Genomic DNA, 16,266 nt, shown 5'->3' with positions numbered 1-16,266 from the left:
CCCACTCAGCCATGGAAACCCAATGGGTGATTTTGGACAAGTCACACACTCTCAGTTTTGGAGGAAGGCAATGGTAGACCTCTTCTGAACAAATCTTTCCAAGAAAACCACATGATAGGGTTGCCTTAGGGCCACCATAAATTGGAAATTACTTCAAGGCATACACAAGAACAATAATCCAACCAAGCACATCAGCAATTCTTCCAGTTAATTAAAGGGTGCAAGATCTTGGGATGAATATTGCAGGCTTCAGTGCCCAATGTATTAGGGGTCTATATGTTCCCATGGGGATGGCCTCATCCCCACCTCTCTCTGTTTCTGATCTTTTGTTTTTAATCACCTTTCATTTTATTCAATCTGTTTTGGTGCTGGGTCTTTTGAGGGCCAGCTGGGAGGAGAACAAACTTGAATTCCTTAATTCAGTGCTGGCTAGTGAGGGTGTTGGCTTGTTTCTCTTGGCATTAGGAGTTTCAATCCATGTTGGATGGAAAAGAAATGTGTCCCATTTAGGTGCAGTTTTGTGTAAACTGTCTTAGTTTCAGCATCTTAGGGTTTCTTTTTAGGTGTGGCAATGGTGACACATTTGTACCCTCATTAAAATATGACACAGTTAGGAAACTAGACTTATTATGTAGTATGTAATTGTAATGAAGGGTGAAGACATCTGCATCAAGATCCATATTACTCTACTTATTTAGGGTTGAGTAAGGCTGTAATTAAATATATTCCATTGCTGTGGACATTTTTCTCAATTTTTAAATGCCATTGCTTACTACAGTTGGCTCTCCATAACCATGGATTCTGCACCCATGGATTCAACCATTCAAGGTAGAAGGCAGCAGAAAGAGGAAAACCACACATCAGATGAGTACATTCAATCAAGGAGGTCATCATGAGTCTGAACTTTCAGAGCCTACGTAGTGCAGTGGAGGATAGGGAGTCTTAGAGATGTCTCATTCACCAGGTCACCAGGCAGTTAACTACTACTACTACTACTACTACTACCATCACCACTGCTACTTTCCCCCAGAAATGTCCAAAATCCTAAAATGTAATACATCCATTGTTGTTGCCTAGATAGGAAATCTCAATTGTTGTGGGGCTAAGTTGGTCTGAGGTAGCAAAGTTCAGTCAAAACATGCAGGAATATAAAAAGTAACACTGGGCCACTTAGGATTCATGTTTCACCTTTCCTCACCACCTCACTTCCACAGTTATCAGGAACTACTTCCCACCTAAGTGTCTGTGCAGAAACTCCAAATTTAATATTTTTTATGACTCAGTATAGACAACAAAAGGTTTGTTGGATCCAATCAATGCAAAAGCTTCATTGCTATATGTTGGTGTATCATAGTAACTATAGCCCAGTACAAATGGTTGCTTTCTGGCACCCTGGAGCCAAAACTAGGGTTCAGGACTGCAGAGCAACTGCAGGCTCCCGAATACTAGTACGTAATGCCGCTGCCATCATGGTGGTCTCCTGTCCATATGGGGGGCCACCATCATGATGCAAATGTGGTGCAGTGTCTGCACATTGTTGTGCTGTACATGCGTCATCGATACGCGTCTGCCCCATTCACCAAAAAGAAAGTGCTTTTCGTGGGTTCTTTTTGGTGTAGAGGGAGGCCGCACCATTTGGCTGCTGCGGCATCCCTCAGGATCAAAAACGGGAGCCTCCAACCTGCCCTTTTGGGATGGTCTGTCAAGTCCCCATGTTCCCTTCTGCTGTTCTTCCTTTCTCATTTTAAAATCCTTTCTCATTTAGAAAGTCCTATTCAAGCAGAATAGTTTGGCAGGTTACAAACCAATCAGGGCCTCAGCTGCAAGAACGGCAGCCTCTGAGGCCCTGATCCGCCACTTTCCAGGCAGTGGGGAAGCGGCAAAAGGCCGCTTCCCCGCGGCCTGGAAAGAGGTGTCCTTGGGGCTTCAAGCCCCAAGGACACCCAGTGGCGGCCCCTTTCTCCCTTGCGTCGCTGGCGCAGCTGTCTAAAGGCTGTGCCAGCAACGCAAACCTCGGAAGGAGCTCCATTTCAGAGCTCTTTCGTGCGCCGCAGAAAGGGCGCTCTATGCGCCCTCGCACGGCGCAAAGATGTCACATCCGCGCCGCCCCATTTGGAGGCGGTGCGTTTGTGACGTCATAATGGTGGTGCCCATCTAGAATGGGCGCCAACATTTTGGATGCACCGAGCGCGTATTAGGGTTGGGGGCGTCCGGAAAGGACAGCCCTTTCTAACCCTAGTATGCGCTCCTCGCGTACTAGGGTGCCTGTTTGTAACGGGCCTTCTGCTTCTTACTTGTTTTACCTCAAGTAGGGTACCTGAAGGCACCAATCTTTTCAATTATGTTTTATAATAAATAAATAAATAAATAAATAAATAAACTTTAATTTATATCCTGCTTTTTGCTACCACAATCAAAGCGGCGTACAACCTTTAAAAAATACAATATATACAATCCCCCCTTAAAAAAGATTAAACAATTCTATCCATTAAAATTACAAACGATAAAATCAAAAACAATAATACAATAATAAAATAACGGTGAGCAGAGTCTTCGCTTATATATGTCTGTGGGAGGAGCATTATATGGCCGGGTTTTAAAATATATTTTCAACTGTTTTTAACAATGATTATGCTTAATTTTTATTGTTTTTGTTTTTTTGTAATGGTACATGTTTGGCTTAACTTTTATTTTCATTTCAAATTACTGCAATGCTAGAAATATAGGGATTGAAGGGAAATTTCAGGTGCGGGGGAATAGAATAATTATGGAGGGAGGCAATGTCCCCATTTTGTCTCCCCTTTCCATAGCTACACTCTTGGTAAACAGTCCTGTGATAAGCAAGGAAGTCTTCGATTCTTCACAGTTTCTGGTAGTCACAATTTGCCAGTATGGATTTTAACAGAGAAATATAAAACTTCCAGTTTAAATCACGAGATACTAAGAAGGGAAAACTGAAAGTCCAATAGATGCCTTCTTCAAGCATGCAGCATGCATGTGTTTGTATTTGCCTTTGTTTCTACCCAAACTGTGATGGGGATGTTTAGTTCAGCAAGCACCCTGGAGATGATCACCAAGGAACTGTTGCCATCATACGTGACCTTAGATATTTGGATAGGCATTTTCCCCTCCTTAACGTCTCATGTTTTCTGCAGAGAATATTGGACTAAGTGATGCAAGCATGCTTCCAAACTTAAAGCTTGAATTACATTGTAAAGGGATGCAAATCAGTGTCTGAGCTAGACTTTAATGGGACTCAAGTCATGTTCCATATGGAACATGGTAGCCCGAACTGTCTTGAACAACCCTTAGGAAATGAAGTTCTTATTAGAGGAAAATGATGCAAACACTGGAAGGAAACTAAAATTGGAAGGTTAGAAGGAGGAAAGAGCCTGTCAGTAGTGGGTTGAGCTGGTGTTCATTTTGGGGTATTTTATGATGTTTTCTGGCTATTTGTGCTGGATTCCTAGCCTCCTTTCTGTGGCTTCCTCCAGCACAGTTGGTGAGTCATCCCAAAAGTATGTTGTCTGCTTTGGTGATAGATCCCATTCTAAAGATTGCCTTTCAGCAAAGGGTCAAAGAAAATGGCTGTAAACAATCCCATAAAACACATGGAAGCTCTGAAGGTGATCTCATCTAGACATCCTAAGAACATTTAGGAACTAATGCAGAAGAAACTGTAATCCATCAAGAGAGAGAGAGGGGGGGGGACCTGCCTCATATTTTTTCCCATGTTAGTTAAGATTGCATTGATTTGTATTAGTGTGGAAGCAACATTTTTCACAAACCATCCCTCCCCTCAGGAGGCACATTTCTGATTTTCCTCTTTTTTTCACCCCCATAAGAAGTCCAATTTGCAAAATTGTATCTGACTATTTTCTCCCCCCCCCCCACACACACTTTGTTTTTCATGCAGCACCTGCCAGTGTCTTCCCACAAAGCCCCAGAATGATGCTATATCCAGCGCACCATGTGTGTGTGTGCGTGAGGTTCAGATTGGTGGGCAGGTTTCCAGTACAATTATTGCTGTTGTCATAAACATCAAAACAGAAATAAAATGTCCTAACACCATCACTGAATCCCACTACAGAGAAACTGTTGGGGATTTTTTCCTATTGCTCATGAGATTTGGTAAAATGATGTCATCATGGGATAAATTTCCCTGGCCTCCCCTGCCCCCAGAGAGCAGAGAACTTTGAGGTCCTAACACAGTTTTGATTTGACTGGTGCCCCTGCTTACCATCCACTTTATATTTGTAATAGTCTATAAACACTACCTCTGTTGTTGTTGTTATTGCTGCTGTTGCTGTTTCCCTCTTTCCGCCCAAAATTGGGTCTCAAAGCTCTACTGCGGTGCCACAACAAACTACAGTTCCCATAATTCCATAGTATTGAGCCATGTCAGTTAAAGTGGTGTCAAAGTGGATTATTTCTGCAGTGTGGATGCAACCACCACCCCCCCCCCCCACACACACACCGTCCTGATGAGGTCAGGAAAAGGGATTGGCAAGAGTTTGGGAAATTTATTTTTGGCTGAAAACCTCCAAAATCCACAATTCAGTATAGGGTGGTTTCCTTGCCCAAAGCAAAGTTCTTTGTTGACAGGTCAGCTATATTACAAGATATCTTGAAGGCACTGGCCGGCCACATATCAGAAGTAGACACAGGTGTTCCTTGTTCACTAGTGGCTGGAATCATGTTGGGGTCATGCATAACCTGGGGTGATGCACACACATTTCCTTGCTCGGACATTGTGGAAGAAGGTATTCAATAACACTTTGTGCCATAACCAACTCCTTCCCATGGCACCCTCCTAGCATTCAGGGTATAATGCTGTTTACTGGAAAGGGGATGGAGACAGAAGACCTCCAAGCTGCACCCAACCAGAAAAAGAGAACTGGAATCAGCCTGAAAATCTCTAGTGACTCACTGGAAATCCAAGAGAGTGACATCAATTATAAAGTATCAGAATTTGTAAATATAATTCATTTCAGCAGCTTGTTTTTAAACCTTTGTTTGTAATCTCTTTGTTCAAGGACAGTGACCTGGCAATCCCATATTGTATGTCCAGGAAGACTGCAGTGCTCTGAAGCTGTTTTTTGGTTATTGCAATTTCTAATGTCATGATGGTGTCTATTAATCCTCTTGTGCAGAGAAAGTCCTGTTTGTCCAATGTAGAATGTAGAGCAGCATTGCTGATATGGGATGGCACATATCCCATTGGAGAATGAGTGACTACTCGCTCTATATTGCATCTGAAAATAAATAAGCAGTAATAAATAAATAAACAAGCAGATTTCTTTCTACTTCTTCCCTCCTCCCCCCTTCTTTTTTCCCTTGTTATTCTGCAACAGACTAACATGCTTACTTCTTTGAAAAGTACTAGTGTTAGAAGCTGATAAACAGAGTTTTCACTCTAGATTGCTGGGGAATGGGAGTGCATGAGGGTGTGGATGAAGTAGAGGACATGTGTGCACGTGCATTTGTTCATATGCATGTATGAAAAAGTGTCCCACCCCTTGATAATACAAACTGCAGCCCATGTAGTGGAAAAGGTTGTGTAACCCTTCTACAGAGCAATGTATGTGAATATCATAACCTATCAAGCAAGTACAGTAATAAATATTTCTACTTTGGGAATTTTTGTTGACAAAGTTGGCACATGTATATTTCTTTCTCCCATTTGAGGAAATGCTTCAAGAGCATTGTGTTATGCAGCCTGAAGCTGCATTCAACCACCCACAATAACGATATAATTTGGTGACAAGCTTCCCATATGCTAATGAAACGCCTGGAGCTATTCTGATAATAGAAGTGATTTATCAACAGCTGCTTCCAAACATCCAGTTGGCCCACTTTATAATGGCTTTCCTGATGTCTGGATATCCGCAGCCAGCGACCTTTGCTGTTGGAATCTGTCTTGTGATTTTATTGCTTGGCATATATCTTTGTTGAGCAAAGGCTCTTTGCTAAGAAAAGAGAAATGCATAAAAGAAAGAAATCTGTCCCAATAGATTCTGTTGGAGATCGTAGCATCAGGTATGATAAAGAGTGTGGAGGAGGTATGGGAAAATGTTGATGCTGAGAATGTGGAACTGGAATAGTCTGTTCATTATTCTTTTATATTGCTGCTTACACTCTAAACTTGGAGAAATATTGAAACTAAAAAAGAGACAAAAAGCAGAGGAAAAGAGGAAAAGAAACCTAGGATGTAAATATGAACATTCATATAACTATTTTCCTTTCAAAAAAAAGAAAGAAAGAAAGAAAAGAAAAAAGGTCAGCAAAATTGACATCTATATGTTATATTCATGCACAGCTTGGATAGTGTAATCCAAAGAACGGGTGATGGGGAATGGGAGATCCCCACCAACTATCAGTATTACTTCAAATTTTGATGAATTCGCTTTTGCAAGAAGCTTCAGTAATCTTTGGAATGTGTGTGCCAGTTTTTACGAGTACAAACTGAGGGGAATTGCAGGTCTTATGTGAATTAAGAAGGTTTTATTTAGGAAAATTTAGAGTGCTATCACACACAAAAAATAACAATTCACATGGACAGAGCATACAGAGCTAACCAAAATGGAAACATGGATAACAGAGTTTTTAGAGATTTGCCGTGGGGTAATAGTAATGTTGACAATAGCTAGAATTCTCCATCCAAACTTATTAATTGATCTAATTTATAAATCCCACACTTTCCCAGCTGCTTCCATAAAAAAAAGTTGCCTCAGAATGTTCAGATTAGGATTATTCCATAAATATGGAATGTGGTTTCTTTTGCATTTGAACTTGATTGGTGCACTCATAAAAAAATGACCTGATTGATCAAGAAATGGAATAAACTAGCTTGTGCTTTATGTGTTTTTATTCAGAGATTATTCATTAAAACTTCTGAAAATAAAGCAGAATCTTTAAAGTACAGATGAGCACATAGAGGCTGTACAGAGCAGCCATTAAGGCTGGCCTAGGGGCAGAGCTGGGGTGTGGTGTCCATACAATGCATGCTCCAACTCAGTCCCCAGGCCAGCGTGACATCACGCACCACAGTACACAGTGGACACTCCTCTGATGCTGTGTCTATATGACACAGCATCAAAGGAGCACTGAAAAGCCATGGCACCGATGGCTATGGCACCTTTTTCATGGTGTGGAAAGGAGCCGCTTTGGGGGGCTCCTTTTTGTGCCATGGAAAGGCAAGATGCAGCTACGGTGTGCAGTTGCCATGGCCCCAATCTGATGCTAAAAGGGGTGGCTGCAGACCACTCCTTAGGGGAAGTCTATACAGCTCCATAGTTAGGACATGTCATGTGTTGTCTTTCATCGTTCATTGATGCTCTTCAGCCACTGTCACTTTTGTTTAAAAGTGTAAAATTAGCTAGCTGTTGGTTTAATAATACAGTATAAAGATTCTGTGGTTGCTGGGAAATGAGAACAAAGATAGAAAATTGTGTGTATGTTAAAATATGCATTTTTAAAAAACAAATAAAAAATAGAAATGTAATATTTTGTATTTCTTAATCAGATGAAATGTTAGCTGGCTCAACATTCTTGCTGAGGTTAGTGGCCAGACAGACATGAAAGAAAGCTTGTGTATGGAGCAGAGCTAACATAGCATAGTGGGTGGTTTGAATGTTGAACTATGACTCCAGGATACCAGGATTTGATAATCTCACCCCAGCCATGTATACCCACTTTGATGATGATGATGATGATGATGGGGGGGTGACTTTGAGCAAATCACACCATCTCAGCCTCAAAGGAAGAGAATGACAAACTCCCTCTGAACAAATGTGTCCAAGAAAACCTCATGAAAGGTTTGCCTTAAGGTTCCCACAAGTTAGAAATCACTTGAAGGTACACAACAAAAACAATATAAATAGAGCATGTACCTTAATGTCTGCTTCCTAGCATGTCTTTCTGAATCTAGAGTGTTCAACTTACCTTTTACCTCTAACAGCCATTAATAGATACCTATGGGTTCCCTACTGATCACCAAATAAATGGTTACAACACAGCACAGTGTCAAAGTTTCTGATATTGCCAACACAAGTCACAGATTGTTACCCAGACCAGGACTACAAATCAATGGCTTCATTGCTAGACGTATCACTAAGGTGTCACCCCAAGACTTTATCTTGTAATTGCACATACTGTACATCGGGAGGGGAAGGCCATAGCAGAAGCTACAAGAATGTTATCTTACAATCATTCAAGGCTAAGATCTTCAGTTTTGTCCAGTATAATGAAAGGAACTGGTGCTTCACACAGCACAAAGCTATCAAGTTTAACAGCTTTAAAGGGGGGGTTAGATGAATTCATGGAGGACTGGGTATGTATCATGTTCAGTGTCACAGACTGTATGTCTTTCTAAACCAGTTGCTGAGGAGTAGAAAAAGAGGGGCCAGTTGCATCATGTCCTGCTTGTGGAATTCTCATAGAAATGTTGTAGGTCAATGTGTGAACAGAACACTGGACTAAATAAGTCTTTGGTTTGATCTATTCAGATTTTTCTTTTTAAAATGTAATTAGCAGAAATGTAATGTTCTTAACTTTGACTTTACCCTGTCCAGACTTTGGTAGTGTAATATATTCAAGCACACTTTTCCAATTAAGGTCAAAATAATGATATGATTTTAAACTGAAATGCACTCCTTTTTTCTCTCCTCAGATGTGCTGTGTCCAAGTGTCCATGTGGAAGGAGATAGATTCAAACACACCAATGGAGAAACAGATGATATTCCAGGTAATGGGATGCTGTTTGAAATTAGATGCTGTCATAATACGGGATATCTTTAACTAAGTCTGTCCTTCATAGCAGGGATTGTAGTAAATGGCAAATGTCATCTGAGTCAGATCAGAAAAAGTCATTGTTTCCAAGGGGAAAATGGGATGTGTGTGCATTCTTACAATAGTAAAAAGTAACTGTTTCAAGCAAAGGTGAGAATACTGTGTGGTGCCACTGAGTATCTGTTTTTTCCACAGAGGATAAAGTGGTATAGATCAACAGATTTTTGTTTAGTTGGAGGATATGTCCTCAGAATTATGGCAGATGGCCAGCTGAACACTAAACCTATATCCCCCCCCCCCGACAAACCAAATTTTAAAAAGTCACCTTTTGCTCCAGATCTTCCCACAAGAGCCAGAGCCCTCCAGAGTGACAGCAGGCAGCTGTACACAAATGCATTCTGCTATGTCACCTGCCACCACAAGTCAATTCCTCTGTGGTCAGAATGAACTACAGCCATGTGACTGATGCTGGGAGTCTTGGTTTTTGGCCTCAAAGGAAGTGACCTGTGATATTGGTGACAGCAATGACTGTGGCTGACACAGTAGGATGCATGTGTAAACATCTGCCTGCTGTCACTCTAGAGTGCCAAGTAATGGGAGAGGGGACATCAGGGCAGTTTCAACTGCTCCTGGAGTATTCTGGTCCCTGCAGACAGGGAAAGTAATAGTCCCACTATATTCTGCACTTGTCAGGTCTCATCTGGAGTACTGTTTTCACTTATGGATATCTCATTTTAGGGTGGATGCTGAGAGCCAGCATGGTCTAGCAGTTTGAGGATTGGACTCTGAAGACCAGGGTCTCAATCCACACTCAGTCATGGAAATCCACCTTGGTCAAGTCACACTCTCTTAGGGGGGGATACAGACTGGCAGAAAGGAGGGGCAAGATGCTGCCCTTTTCTGCCCTGGATGGAGACTGCGCCAACCAAATGGCACGGCCTCCAGGAGTTCTAAAAAGAACCAGCTCCCTGCGGTTTCTTCTTAGGCCATGCGCAGGATGCCATTGGTGCGCTTGTGTCCAATGATGATGTCCATCATTGCTGTTTGGGTGCTGCGCCATGCAGATGTCATCATGGCATGCCCTGTCGGTACAGGGGCACACCATGATGGCACCTGGGGTGCACAGTAGGGCTTCTGAGCATGTAGGTGCTCAGCCCCCGCTCACCCCTATTTTGGGCCAAGGCCAGTACAAAGCACCAGTCTGTACTGGGCCTAAGTCTCAGAGGAAGGCAAATACAAGCCCTCTTGGAACAAATTCTGTCAAGAAACCTCTGTTATAGATTCACCTCAGGGTTGTCATACATCAGAAATGACTTGAAGGCACTCAACACATGCAGACACATAGACAAGCTCAAAGAAAGTCATCAAACGTAATAAGTGGTATGGAGAACACTTATGAGGAAAAGCTTGAAGGAGCTGGGCATGTTCAACCTGGTGAAAAGAAGAATGAGGGATGTCATGATTGTGCACTTTAAATATTCCAAGGAGTATTACAGAGGAGGGTACAGGCTTGTTCTCTGCAACTCCAGACAGAAGGGCCATGTCTTAGTTAAAGGACAGTAGATTTCAACTGAACATTAAAAGTCACTTCTTGACAATAAGAGCCATTCAACAATAGAACTAATTTCTTTGAATGATAGTGGAGTCACCTTCTCTGGATTTCTTCAAAAAGAGGCTGGAATGGAGCTAACATTCCTGCATTTAACAGGGGGCTGGACTCAATGGTCTGTGGGGTTCCTTCCAATTCTATGAGTCCATGATTCTATATCTGTGTAATGTAGAAGAAGTTTGGTTCCTCAGGTACACAAAGTTTTGACTTCATAAACACACAAACACAGGTTATTTGACACCTGGAGGCACTTTTCTACACGCAATTTCTTTTTTCATGTATGCCACAAATTCAATAGATTTTTCATTCCCAAAATGAAAATGTAAGTGTATTAGAGTTTCTTCTTTCTCAAGATAAACTAAGGGGAAAATGCTGAGATGTAGGAACATACACACACGCATACACACACAAAGGGGATTAGGGGAAACAAGGGTTTTAGCAGAGGGAATTTGGCGAGAAGACAATGATCCTAAATTTGGCTTTTATTTAGTCTCAAAGGACAGCCCTGTAGAGAAAAGGTATAATTTTGAAGATGAGAGCAGTGTTAGTGTAGTAAAGTAAAGAAATGTATAATATTTTCTGGAGCTTGCTGTTTACCAGAGAAGGAGAAAATAATTAAGATGAAGCGGAGGCAAATGGAAACAGTATTCTCAGAAGTTTCTTTTATTATTGGTTTATTGCAGATATATAAATATCATGGCACACAAATAGAGCCTTCATAACATCACATCTGAATTGGTGGTGTTAATGACAAAGCATCATGGAGGAATCTCTCGGCACCTATCACATATTCTGGTGGTTTCGATCCAATACACACAGCCTTCCCATCACAGTTTAACAAGCATAGTAAAAGAGAGTTGTGTCTCAGGCTGAAATGCTGGGAACGGGTGAATTGTGATGGAAAATAGCTCTTGCCTGATTTTTTTGTGTGTGCATTCTTTTCTTTTCTTTTCTTTTCTTTTCTTTTCTTTTCTTTTCTTTTCTTTTCTTTGGTAATACAGTTCTTATTGCTGTTATTAATTTCAAACAGGATGTCTTCACAATACCAAAAGTGTAAAGAAATAAAGGAAAATTAAATCACATTTAAACAACTAGGATGTAAGGACACTGGTGTAGTAATGCTAATTCGGTTATTAATCCTTTTTTTTTAAATTGCTTAGATTGAAAGTGTGAACTGTGGGCCATATGTGTCATCTAGACCTCATTTTTTTTTTTAAAGTCCCCAAACATCTCCAAAGCATACTCAAACACACTGGTTTCATTTACCTACCCCCAAATCATGGTGGAAAATTACTGAAATTGGCTGAAAATTAGACCAATTTGTTGACCAGGAAGTGGGAATAATGGCAAAAATCAACTTCTATTCCCTGTGCATTTACCCACCCCTGTGTTAGAAGCAAACAGGCATCAAGACTTGTATAAAATGATTAGTGAGGGATCAAAGTCTAGATAATGGTGATAATCGCATGCATGTTAATTCAGCTTACCTCTATCCAGTTTAAATTTTATTCAGGCAGCAACCTGATGCTATCAGATGGTTTTTATCACTGAATTTGTTGCCCTAATACAGCCCAGATCCATCCCCACTTCCAGAACTGCTCCGGTGGCCATTTTCTTAACTCGGAAAACTCCCAGATCCATAAAGAGCTGCAAAGAGCAGCTCTGGAAGTGCAGATGGACCTGGGCTGTATTTGGGCTGCAAATTCGGTGGTAAAAACCATCTGATAACATTAGGATGCCCCCTGAACTAAATTTTAAACCAGATAGAGATAAACTGAATTAACATGCATGAAGTAAGCTTCAATGTCTGCCCATTGTTTTTAGGTCTCTGCATCTTTCTTTCCTCTATGTATTAAAGCTTTTGCTTCCTTCTTATTTGCAGAGGTCAGTTCCCCCTTCTCTCAAGAAGTTAGTCAGTCCCTTAGTTCACTTTTTCTAGGATGGGGCATCCATAGGACTCCAACCCCAACAATGGCTGCTAGCTTTTCAGGGCTCCTCTAATCACATTTAGGTCAACTTCTTTGAGCTATCTCCTGTGCTATCATAAGATAGATTTCCTGAGGCAATAAATGTAATGGGTTTTTTTAACCTTACAAGGGCATCTCATGTAATTTCTCTTGTTTTCTAGCACAAGCTCATATTGCCTTGCTGCACTGAACCTAATATAGATATCAAATATTCCTACATCCTATAGTGCCCCATGTTTCTGTCATGATTTCTTCCACAATGGAATAAATTATCTGGAGTCAGTATGTGGCAGAAAGGGCAGTGTTGAATAGTCATTAGAGCACTGGGTTCGGCAAAACAGTTCCAGTTTGGATACATTATTTATTTATTTATTTATTTATTTATCAAAACATTTTTATCCCACCATTTTATCATGTAATCTCAGGTTGCAAGTAGATAAATCAATATCAACTGTTTACAAAATTCAAAATGAAAACTAAAAGTAAAACAAAATTAAAATTGAAACATGTATAAGGGGTGTATATATTAGTTATGTTTTTAACTTGTGCATGTTTATGCAGTGGCCCTTGGCTTACATGGGGAATCCATTCTGGACCCCTCTGCGTAAGGCAAATAGCACATATGCTTGAGCCCCATTGAAAATAATGGGGCTTGTACATGACATGTGGCAGCGTGTGAGCCATTGATACTTACATCTTTCAGCTGCGTAAAAGGCGCCCATGTATGACGTGGGCACACTGTACATTTTATACTTCATTTTTTTAGCTAGTTAATTTTCATTGTTTTTTTCTTTTTCTTGCAAAGTTTTAAAATGGTTTTATTTGTGAGCCACATTGGATCCCTTTCTGGGAGAAAGGAAATTATATATGTGTGTGTGTGTGTGTGTGTGTGTGTGTGTGTGTGTGTGAAAACACCTTGTCATAGGCCCGTTCTGTACGGGCGTAAAGTACGTCCCCAGGACGTACTAGGGTTAGGAAAGGGTGTGCTTTACGCACGCCCTTAACCCTAGTACGCCCTGGGGATGTACAAAATGGCGGTGCCCGTTCTACATGGGCGTCGCCATCTTGACGTTGCGGACGCATAGAGTCCGCACATCCTGCAACATAAGTGACATGGCAAGTGCGCCATTGGCCACTTGCGGCGCCACTTCCAGGGCCCAAAAAGAAGCCACTTTTTGAGGCTTCTTTTTGGTGCATCCAGAAACCGCACAGTTTGACCACTGTGGTTCCCGGATGCAGCAACCGGCGGCGCCAGCAGAGCACCCATTTTGGGCGCTCTGTAAAGCACCATAGTCACTGAAAGACAGCATGGAAGAAAAGGAATTTCCTTTAAAGTGTAGATTGTCCTTTGATTTTCTCAGTTTCACTGTAAACAGATATTAAAGTGGGTCAGCTTATGCTCCATATGTTCTATAGGTTTATAGGAAAAAAGAAAATAAAAGAAAATAGAGGGTTTTTATAGAGTCTTAGTTCCTCTTTTCCACTAGGAAGACAAACAAGGAAGTAAATTCCCTGCCATGAGTCTTCTCTGCTTATTTTTAACTTTTGTGGGACAGTGTGAGCCTTGCACCCAATCATACTGGAGCAATCTGCAAAACCTAATAGCCTATAATTACAAACAGAGATGGCTGCTGTTGCTGATCGTTGCCTGAGCCTCTCTCTGTTGGCCTGTGGTTGGCAAAGGAGGAGATGGGATTCCAAAGATGCCTGTGACTCACTACCTAATTATAACATTCTCACAGTGTTATATGTATCTTGAAGAGGGCTAAGTGGACTGTTGATCCTCAAAGAGGAGAGGCACATTAAAGCCAAGCTGTACTCCTGCCCACATCTGTTCTCTCCTTATTGTTCCACCACCTTCAATCGACATTAATTCTGCCCTTGTTTTGCACTCTGTGCTGGAAGCATTCAGTCACAAAGTCTCCTTTGCTAATCTCCCTTGTAAAGCAGAATAGGGTTCTGTAACATACCAATGGCTTCACAGAGCAGGGTGTGATGTTTCCTGGCAAAACATGCATCTGAAGGTGGATGGCAGAACCATCAGATAAGCCTCTATGTGAGGCTCCTTTTGAATAAATACTTTGAGCTCCTATTCAGTCATCTTAACTGTTGACTGGCACCTGGTAGTGACTTGTTTATGTGCATGTTCCCCTACAGAAGCAGCTGAACATGCAGGCTTATTCAGATGATTTTTAAATGATGAATTTTAAATGTGGATTGTATTAGAGTATGTATGTCTTATTTGTCCTTTTGAACTGCTGCATATTTTAATTGATGTTTTGCATTGTTTATTTGTTGTTTTTCCCTGCCACGGGGAGAGGTACTTAGGGTGTTATTATTATTAATATTAGCAATAGTGTTAGTATTAGTATTGCCTGATTTGGAAGTCAGTTGAAGGCTGGGGAAGTGGAGTTGTCCATGCAATGCCCTTGCACATGTGATGCTAGTGTGCATTGCATGACACTTGTAGATACATGCATTGTGTATGGGGCATTGTACATTGTACACTGCAATTATTCATTTCACATTTATTTGAATATTTAGTAGTGCAGTGTTGCAACTGATTCATCATGCAACTCTGTGAGTGGATTGCACTCTATCTCCCTGATGTAAACTTTTGGTCATGGAGCCTTTAACTTTGTTTATGTTAATAGAATTCATATGTTCTTGAGACAAAGGAAGCAGAGGAGGAAGCCCTGGATTCATTAGCTCACTGATGCAATCAGAAATCACTATTGTTTTTACATATGCAAAATAGCAGCAGCCTTAGTCTACTTCCTCAGATACATAAACCTTTCTGGGCATCATTCGCTCCATGCATAGGCCAAGCCTATGAAAGCTTATGCTATGACTTCTCCTACACAGTTAGTCTCAAAGGTGCTACAAGATCCCTTTGCATACTGATATTCCAGACTAACATGGCTATGTCTCCAAAGAGTACTTTAAGAGTTAACCATTCTGAAAACATATACTTTTTCTTTGGGGTGGATGTAGGGACTGTTCCCTTTTCCTGATAGAAGAAAAATTGCTAAAAATCACATGATGGGTTTTGTTGCCTTTGTTACTATGGATGCCCATTTCTAATTCCAACTGTTGATGGAACTGAATTAGATTAATGCGTTTGTCTATAATGTATCCATTCCTACAATGAATGCCTCCTTCCGATTCTCTCTGCTTGATGAATTGGAAGTAGCTCTTTACCCAATTAACTTTTCTATGAGCTGTGAAGCTTTTGGTCTCATCAAATCCAACTCTTTCTCCAGTTCTTTGTTCATGACACCATGGTTTGGAGACCAAGCAAATAACTATTTCCTCCTGATATATGTTGCCTACAGTTCTACAGTCAAGGCATATTGCTCTTTTGAACTGGGGCCAGTAGGGATTTTTCAAAATAGTGCTTAATAATATATTGACAATAACATGTTCTCCAAGTGCAGTTGGTGAACAATGGCAATATGTCAGAAATAAAAAATCCATTAAAGTGGTTCCTACGACCTTTCATGGGGTGAAACCATAGGGCATTGGGCAGCAATAAATGCCTTATTACATCTCCTAGTTGAAAATGGAGCAAAGAGTAAAGAAAAGGGAAAAAGAAACAAAGAAATAACTGCAAGGCAATCACCATGACCTACCTATAAATGCAATTACAAATTTGGAAGAGAACCAAAGCACCTTCCACTGTGTTGAATAGGATGGAATTTGTTCACTATGAAATGGTAGCCTTAGAAAACATTGAATATAGTTGGTGCTGAACCTGTATAAAATAGGAACCTATTTGCATATTCAGTGATCTTTGGAAGAGGCTGGTGAATTGATAGCCTTCCAGCAATGATGATGATGATGATGATGATGATGATGATGATGATGATGATGATGATGATGATTTATATCCTGCCTTTC

At 40.9% G+C, this 16,266-nt stretch overlaps 1 protein-coding gene across 1 annotated transcript in view; it reads left to right on the top strand.

Annotated features, from left to right (window-relative positions):
• Positions 1-16,266, top strand: part of COL22A1 (collagen type XXII alpha 1 chain) — a 184,974-nt gene that overhangs the window by 33,545 nt on the left and 135,163 nt on the right. Inside the window, exon 3 of the mRNA XM_089518399.1 lies at positions 8,672-8,746. Within this exon, the coding sequence (XP_089374525.1) occupies positions 8,672-8,746 (75 nt within the window). The remainder of the gene's footprint in view (positions 1-8,671; positions 8,747-16,266) is intronic.

This window comes from Sceloporus occidentalis, unplaced genomic scaffold (genome assembly GCF_023333645.1).
Source record: "Sceloporus occidentalis isolate IW3139 unplaced genomic scaffold, rSceOcc1.0.p SCAF_3, whole genome shotgun sequence".
In the NCBI taxonomy this organism is placed as follows: domain Eukaryota; kingdom Metazoa; phylum Chordata; class Lepidosauria; order Squamata; family Phrynosomatidae; genus Sceloporus; species Sceloporus occidentalis.
Note: the sequence above shows the minus strand (reverse complement) of the source record. Positions and strands in the feature narration are given on the sequence as shown.